The 8,098-nt window shown below is 22.6% G+C and overlaps 2 protein-coding genes across 2 annotated transcripts, besides 16 other annotated features; both read right to left on the bottom strand.

Annotated features, from left to right (window-relative positions):
- Positions 1–4: 4 nt before the first annotated feature.
- EDI_272710 (alcohol dehydrogenase, putative) lies at positions 5–1,228 on the bottom strand (the record flags this gene model as incomplete). The annotated part of the gene is made up of 1 exon (XM_001741519.1): positions 5–1,228. The coding sequence occupies one exon, from the start codon at positions 1,226–1,228 to the stop codon at positions 5–7; it is 1,224 nt and encodes a 407-aa protein (XP_001741571.1).
- Positions 1,229–1,296: 68 nt separating this feature from the next.
- Positions 1,297–1,331: a sequence feature (AT_rich).
- Positions 1,332–1,856: 525 nt separating this feature from the next.
- Positions 1,857–1,925: a sequence feature (AT_rich).
- Positions 1,926–1,995: 70 nt separating this feature from the next.
- Positions 1,996–2,044: a sequence feature (AT_rich).
- A 94-nt stretch (positions 2,045–2,138) lies between these two features.
- Positions 2,139–2,173: a sequence feature (AT_rich).
- A 354-nt stretch (positions 2,174–2,527) lies between these two features.
- Positions 2,528–2,563: a sequence feature (AT_rich).
- Positions 2,564–2,863: 300 nt separating this feature from the next.
- Positions 2,864–2,898: a sequence feature (AT_rich).
- An 88-nt stretch (positions 2,899–2,986) lies between these two features.
- Positions 2,987–3,021: a sequence feature (AT_rich).
- Positions 3,022–3,712: 691 nt separating this feature from the next.
- Positions 3,713–3,741: a sequence feature (AT_rich).
- A 66-nt stretch (positions 3,742–3,807) lies between these two features.
- Positions 3,808–3,864: a sequence feature (AT_rich).
- An 89-nt stretch (positions 3,865–3,953) lies between these two features.
- Positions 3,954–3,984: a sequence feature (AT_rich).
- Positions 3,985–4,143: 159 nt separating this feature from the next.
- Positions 4,144–4,187: a sequence feature (AT_rich).
- Positions 4,188–4,237: 50 nt separating this feature from the next.
- On the bottom strand, positions 4,238–5,503 carry EDI_272700 (uncharacterized protein; the record flags this gene model as incomplete). Its single annotated transcript, XM_001741518.1, has 1 exon — positions 4,238–5,503. One exon carries the CDS (start codon positions 5,501–5,503, stop codon positions 4,238–4,240), a length of 1,266 nt encoding a protein of 421 aa, XP_001741570.1.
- Positions 5,479–5,616: a microsatellite.
- Positions 5,617–6,049: 433 nt separating this feature from the next.
- Positions 6,050–7,477: a repeat region.
- A 19-nt stretch (positions 7,478–7,496) lies between these two features.
- Positions 7,497–7,534: a sequence feature (AT_rich).
- Positions 7,535–7,823: a repeat region.
- Positions 7,824–7,862: 39 nt separating this feature from the next.
- Positions 7,863–8,097: a repeat region.
- The last annotated feature ends 1 nt before the right edge of the window (position 8,098 follows it).

The raw sequence follows: 8,098 nt of genomic DNA, 5'->3' as shown, positions 1-8,098 counted from the left end.
TTTCTCAAAGTTCAGTAACTGTTGCTTTCTTTGGATTATAATTACTATATTGTGATTCTAAAGCAGTTATGGCAATATTATGAATAGCATCTTTCCATTCTTTTTCATCAATACCACATTGTGCAAATCCAGTTGCACTTTCTGTTCCTTTAAGTAATAATTCACATTCAGAAGCAAGTGATTCACTAGCATTATTTCCTGGATTTAATCCTGTTCTATCACAAATTTTACTAAATCTTTCCATTATATCATATTTCTTTAATTGAGATTGTCCTTCTACTGGTGCTTTTGCATTATATCGAATAATATGTGGTAATAAAATACCAGCAACTCTACCATGATGAATATGGAAATGATTAGCAATTTTATATGCTAATGCATGAACAAGTCCAAGATACGCATTACCATGTGCCATACCAGCAATAGTAGAAGCATTATGTAAAACAGCACGAGCACAAGAACATCCATTATAACCATTAACTAAATTTTTAAAAATTAATTGAAGTGCTTCAAGACACATACCATTTGAGTAATCATTAGCATAAGTAGAAATATATGCTTCAATAGAATGAGATAACATATCAAATCCATTATCAGCAAATGTTCTTTTAGGTACAGTATAAGTAAATTCTGGATCAATAATAGCAACAGATGGAATTAAATTATAATGTGCAATTGGATATGTGGTATTAGTTTTTTCATCAACTAATATACAAAATGGAGAAACTTCACATCCAGTTCCTGATGTAGTTGGAACACAAATTAAACGTGCTTTTTCACCAACTTCTGGTCCATTAAAAACATTTTCTTTAATATTAACAAATTGAGTTGGTATATCTTTAATTTTAATTTCTGGATGTTCATATAACATCCACATAATTTTAGCTACACACATAACTGATCCACCTCCAATAGCAATAATATTATCTGGATTAAAAGTATTTATGACATTTAATGCTTCTGTAATAGCTTTTGTAGTTGGTTCAATTGGAACATCAATATAAATTTCAATTTCAACTTGATTTCTTCTTCTCTTTAATATCTCCATTATTCTTTCAACATATCCTAATTTATAAACCATACGATCAGAAACAATAAAAATTTTACTAAGGTCTTTAAGTTCTGCAAGATATCTAATAGAAAATGGTTCAAAGAATACTTTTGGTGGTACTTTAAACCAATGAAGATCTCCAGTAGTAGGAATTTGGAATGGTGTGGTTTCAGACATAATGAATGTTATTTTATTTATTCATTAATTTCTTATTATCCACGTCACTTTTATTTTCCTTTTCTTTCTTATTTTTTAAAAACAAATTTTATTAAAAATTTAAGGGTTTTTCCTATTTTATTTTTCTTCTTTTATCTCATATTTTCTTGTTTCGGACGATAAATCTTTTCTTTTTCAATAAAAAATTCACATTTTTCTTTTCTTCTTTCATTTCTTTTTAACTATTGTAAATGTTCTTTCAGAATGAAAGTCTTTGTTTAGAATTTAAGCACAACAATATGACACATAAATCAATATGTAACATTGAATGATAAAACACTCTTTATATTCAACATAATAATTATCACTTTTGTTATTTAAGAGAAATTACTTTTATTAACATTTACTGAGATTAAAGATAAACTGAGTTAATATTCCTATTTTACTCTTTTTTTCTTTAGTAATACCTAATTTAAGAGTGTATTTGAACCAAAATGAACTAAATTACATATTCTTTTCATAGACAATTGAACTGAGAATCTGTAAGAAATAATATCTTTATGAGTATAATAATTATAGAAAATTATTTACTAAAAATTCATAACTTTATTGTTTCGAGTATAAACAAATTTATTATTCTCTTAAACACATAATAATTATCTAAAATAATGTATAGATATTTATATTTAGTTTTTAAATAAACTTAAATTATTTTAATGGTTATCTTTGTAGGTGTTATACAACTGTTTATTATATCCTTTAACAAATTAGATCATTCATTGTATCAGAAAATATTTTAATGAAATTAATCCTATTTAATACTTTTAAATAATTATTGTAGAAGGTCAATGTTTGATTACAGTAAGACTTTAGTTAATGACTAAAAGAAAAGATAATTAACTCTCAGATTTAATAATATCACTTTGAATTCTAAATATTTTATAAATTCAATGAAATAAAATTTTAGAGGTTTGAGAAGTTGTTTATTTAGTTAATAAATACAAATTAGTATTCATTCAATCAGAAAATGTATTAATTCAAATTTGATTTGAATGACTAAATATATTCTTACTCTAATAGGATTTAATTGCTTTATATAAATTAAATTGGTTTTAGACATGATTAATTTCTAATTAATGAAACAATAAGAATGGAATGACAACATTTCAATTTCAGATAATCATTATAAAAATTGGTTATCAACAATGTAATAAGAATTTTATAAAAGAATGAACTGAGATGTTTATTTATATTGTGTTTGTATGAGAGATTTAATACTTTTACAAATTACAATAATATGTAACGTTTATTTGGATGAACATATTTTTATAAAAGTTATTTATTATTATTAATATACTTTTTGTATTCTTCAGAACACTGCTCAATGTTATAATTTAAATTAGTTATAAAAATGGATATATAGGAATACTTTATTTAATTTTTATTTCTATATCCAAGGCTTTTAGTTTTGTTGCCATTTCAATAAAACAGTTATGGATATGGTTAATTATTCAAAATTAATAAGTCTATATTTTAATAAGTTTAAAGATTGTTTCTTACTACTATATTAACTTTCTTCATTCAAAAATGTTTTATTTAGTCTACAACTTTAATAACTTATGATAATTAGATTGTAATGAAATTGATGGAAAATACAAATATAATATGAATATAAATAGATTAATAAATTACCATTTTATGTTTATGAATAACAGAGAGTTTATAGAAACTATTAGGTATGATTCAATTCAATAAGTTGTATTTAGAATTTATTAAACCAATTTAAATTAATAGAATTTTTATATTATATTTTTGTTATCCTGATAATAAAAAGAGTAGTTATAACACTTAATAAATAAAATACTTGAACATGAAGATATTTGTATTTCTTCCTATCTGAGTTAATGTAAGAATAGTATTACTGTAACAATACATTCTTTTATAAAACATAAATATTTTATTCTTCTTAATTATGAATGTTATGTATTCATAAATCAAGTTATTTCTATAATTTGTTAATTCTCTATTTTACATAATTTCTATTCAAATTGTATTTAATTTATGTTTATGATTTATTTTATGATCTCTACTTACAATCACAATCTCATTTCTTAATTCTACCTTTTATTTTATCTTATGGAATGGTTTATCATCAATTCACTCATTTATTTAATCACTGTCATTTAGATAGTTTTACTATTTCATTGATAAGTATAATATTTCAGATGATCAATACAGTATATCATTTCAAGAATCCATACAAACAAATATAAAAACATTTTTCTCTATATAATAATGATATTTAAAAATAAAGTTAATGGAGGGGATGTGATATAAGTAATGTTCATATACTAATTCTAATATGATATAAATTTGTTAACTATAATTAAAATACAATCAGTGTTATTCTTTTATAAATATTCATCACATTCTATTGTTATATGAGTTTCTAATCATTTCAATTATTTTGACTAGTTATGACTGTTATTCTTTTTAACAACTTCGTATTTTATTTGATATTTATTTTAAATTTTGGCATAGAAAATATCCTCAATTATGATATTTCACATTCATTGTTATTGGCTCTTGTTCATTTAGTGATTTTATATATAAAGTATGATATTTAGAAAGAAATCAATAATTAAATAATTTAAAATGTTTACAACCAAACAACACATGATTAAAAGAAGATAATTGAATAATGAATCATATTTAATGAATTGAAACACAACAATATTTCATTATCAAATTAAAAATAAAATAATAATAATAAATATGAATATGAATGGATGGATAAAACATAATAGTAAAATATATTCAACCAAGTATTATATAATGTATTAAATGAAATGATAATTAAATGGTGATGAATATTAAATGAGATGTGTTGTGTTTCATTAACATTCCAACTAATAAACAAGAATGAAATGGAAAAGAATATAAATTATGATTAATTGTAATTTATTTTTACTTTAAATTACAGCGTATTTCATGTGTTATAGTTTTTATTGTTTCATTCATTATTCTTTATTAAAAGCAATTTCTTGGTATTTGTTTATTCTTCTTTAACTCTTTTGCACATCCACATTTACTAAAACACCACATCCCAAATGATGTAACTGATGAAGGAATAATAATTGATGTTAATGATGAACATTGTCTAAAACAACAAAGTCCTAATTTACTAACTGATGAAGGAATAATAATTGATTTTAATGATGAACAAGTGTCAAAACAAAACTCATCTAATTCATTAATAGTTGTTGGTATAGTAAATTCGTTAACATCTTTCTTTTCAACTCTTTTTCCATTGATTATTTGTAGATTTTCTGGTATTTTAATACTAACTAACACTGGTTCATTCATAAATATTCTTTCTTCACTAATAAATTGTAGATTGTCTATATTAATTGATGTCAGTGATGTGTTGTCTCTAAAACAATCAAATCCTATTTTAGTTATTGTTGTTGGTATATTGATTGCTTTTAATGATTGACAATTTTCAAAACAACGAACATGTAATTCACTGATTGTAGATGGTAAAAGAATTGATTTTAATAATGAACAAGTATCAAAACAAAACTCATCTAATTCATTAATAGTTGTTGGAATAATAAATTCATTAATGTCTTTCTTTTCAACTCTTGTTTTATTTATCAATTGTAGATTTTCTGGTATTTTAATACTAACTAACACTGGTTCATTCATAAATATTCTTTCTTCACAAACAAATTGTAGCTTATCTATAGTAATTGACTTTAATGACTTACATCCTTTAAAACAATCAAATCCTATTTTAGTTATTGTTGTTGGTATATTGATTGTCTTTAATGATGAACAATTTTCAAAACACCAATGCCCTATTTCTTTAATTGTTGTTGGAATCTTAATTGATTTTAATGATTTATATCCTTCAAAACAATTATTTCCAATTGATTTAACTTCTTGTGGTATTTTGTTTCCATATTTAATTCTATCATATTGTGTATATTCTATATTTTTACATATATTTCCTTGTTCTTTTTCTTTTAAATATGTTGAATAATCTATTAAATACCATATTATATATTTAAATATTCTGCCATCATTAAATGTTTTATCCTTTTTATTATAACTATGAAATGTTTCAATATTAGGAAAGAATCTTCTTGAATATTCATTTAAAGGAATTGGATTAAAATGAAATCGTTCCATATTTCCTCTATATCTTTTGACCCCCATTTCTAAATTAATAAAATCATTAATACTATCAAAATAAATTGATGTTATCATTATTTCATTACATCCTAATTTCATTTTTGATTTATTGCTTCTTATTGTATTTTCCATTCTTATTTTAATTTGAACTTCAAATATTTTTAAGATTATTATTCTGTTTTCTTCTTTTTTATTTTGAAATGTTTTATTTTGAAGTATTATTCAGAAACACAACACACTATCATTAAAATGAAATCAAAGTTTGAGTTACTAATATCTTCTGGTAAATATCCTTTTTGTTAGGACAATTCTCCATTCAACACTCCTATGATCGGTATTGGTAGTTATTTATTAAGAATTGGTAAAACAATTATTTATTATGAAAGGTTAAAGTTGAATTTGAGATATTACCAACAATTAAAATAGATTTTAATGACTATTATTGACATTAAACGAATGAGACATATCTGTAATGTTGCCAATCTACTCCTCTTAAAGCAACAATGTAAATAATAACAAGTTTTAAATTAACATTCAAATAACAATCTAAATGAATTATTTAATTTGAAAATGATTAAAAATACTTTAATTCAATCAAAAAGGACTATTAAAGAATTGATTTATTCATTTCTCAACATGATGAAATATTAATTATTAATTAAATCATATTGATTTATTATTTTCTTATGTTTAATAAAATAAACTATGAGTGTGAACATTTGAAATAAAATAAAACAAGAATAAAATCTGACCATTTTTATATTCATTATTTTATTCATTAATAGATGAAATGTTCATATTTATTTATTGATTTGATTTTATATTCTTTTTTTACTTTTTATAATTCAAAAAAATAATATTTAATAAATTAAATCATTTCAATTACAATGAATCGTTGTGGTGTGAAATTATATCCTCCACAAAGTGCATTTGGTATTTCATAATATTCAAATGACTCTTGTTTACATCGTGATTCAGTTTTATAATTTTCTTTATAAACAAAAATATCATTTCCATTTCCAAATAAAAACAAACCACTATTTGATTGATTATATAAACAAAATGCATGTTCTGGTTCTTTAGTATCAAATTTCATCATTCCTTGTAATCTTCCATTTGATTCTAATAAAAATACAAATGAATTTGGATCTTTTATAAAATCACCAACTTTATTAATTTTCTCGTTAACATATCCTCCAAATTTATTTCCATTTCTCTCTTCAATAATAATTGCTATGTGTTCTTTATTTATTATTCTTTGATCAAACACTGACGTATCACTATCCCAATCATCAATATCTGAATCAAATAGTATATTTCCTACTCTTCTTGTCGTCCATTCTTCTATTTGATAAATTTCTTCTATTCTAACCATTCTTTGTAACCTTTCTTCTTCTTCTTGTTTCTTTCTTTCTTCTTCTTTTCTTCTCTCTTCTTCTTGTTTCTTTCTTTCTTTTTCTTCGATTTTTTCCTTTCTCTTCTTTCTGTCTTCATAATCACTATATTGTGTAAACAATTCTTCTTTCTTCTTGATAGAATTTTCTTTAATTTTATTAATTTCTTCTTCGAATGGTTGAAGGTTTTTTTGAGCGTTAATTTCTTCCAAGTAAATGATTTTATCTATTAGTTCATCTTTTGCTTTAATAACTGCTTCTGAACCATCATTACATTCTTCTATTATCTTGTTCATTTTATCCTTTACTGTTTCTATTTCTTTAATTGTTTCTTGACTTTTTACTATTACTTTTCTTCTTTTTTCAACTATTACATCCATTTTATGTAATAATCCTTCTCCCCTTTCAATAGCTTGTTCATACGTTTCATTATCTTGTTTCTCAAATATTTCATTTTTAATACTTCCTAAATAATATTGATAATATTTAGTAGTATCTTCAATTAATTGTTGAATATTAGGAAGTGCTTCCACTATTTCTTTAATTAATTGGTCATTCATGAATAACTCTTCCATCTTAATTAAAATGATTGATATAATATTAAAACAAGAAGATTAAATACACAAATACACGTTTATAACCTATTTCATTTATTATTTTATCATTCAACATAATAAATCAAGCATCATTTAAGTATCATTAATTTTTTAGTTTAATTTTTAAGTTTTAAAATAATATTAATTATTTTATAATAAAATCAAGAAGTTAGAAGAAAATATTAAAGAATAGAAAGAAAGAAGAAAGAAGAATATATCACCTTATATGAAATAACGTCAAAAACACAAAGCATAAATAGAAAAGAGTTTGAGAAAGAAACAGAAAAGATGAAACACAAATATAGAAGAACATCTACTTTCAATCAATTTATGAAATTGTTAAACAAATGATGATACTTAATAATAAATATAAAATAAAAGAATGAAATATAGAAATGATGGAGAAATAAGAATAAAGATGACGTCATCTAGAATTCATTAGACAACTTTGATAAGATAAATGAAGTTAAGAAGTTAAGAGATAAATAAAAACAAATCACTGAACATCAAAAAGTGAAATTCAAACCTATGAGATTGCAGAAAAACAAGAGAAGAGTTAGCTATATACAAAAAGAAAATGAATAACAAAATCAATTAATATCAAATCATCAACAATTTATTGTTTATTTTTTATCTCAGAAATAGAGAAGAAGAAAAACAATGACACTATGATAAATACAAACCAATACTGAAACATCATCATG

The sequence above is a fragment of the Entamoeba dispar genome, genomic scaffold (genome assembly GCF_000209125.1).
Source record: "Entamoeba dispar SAW760 scf_1105229463785 genomic scaffold, whole genome shotgun sequence".
NCBI lineage: Eukaryota > Evosea > Mastigamoebida > Endamoebidae > Entamoeba > Entamoeba dispar.
This window is presented reverse-complemented; position numbering and strand designations above follow the sequence as displayed.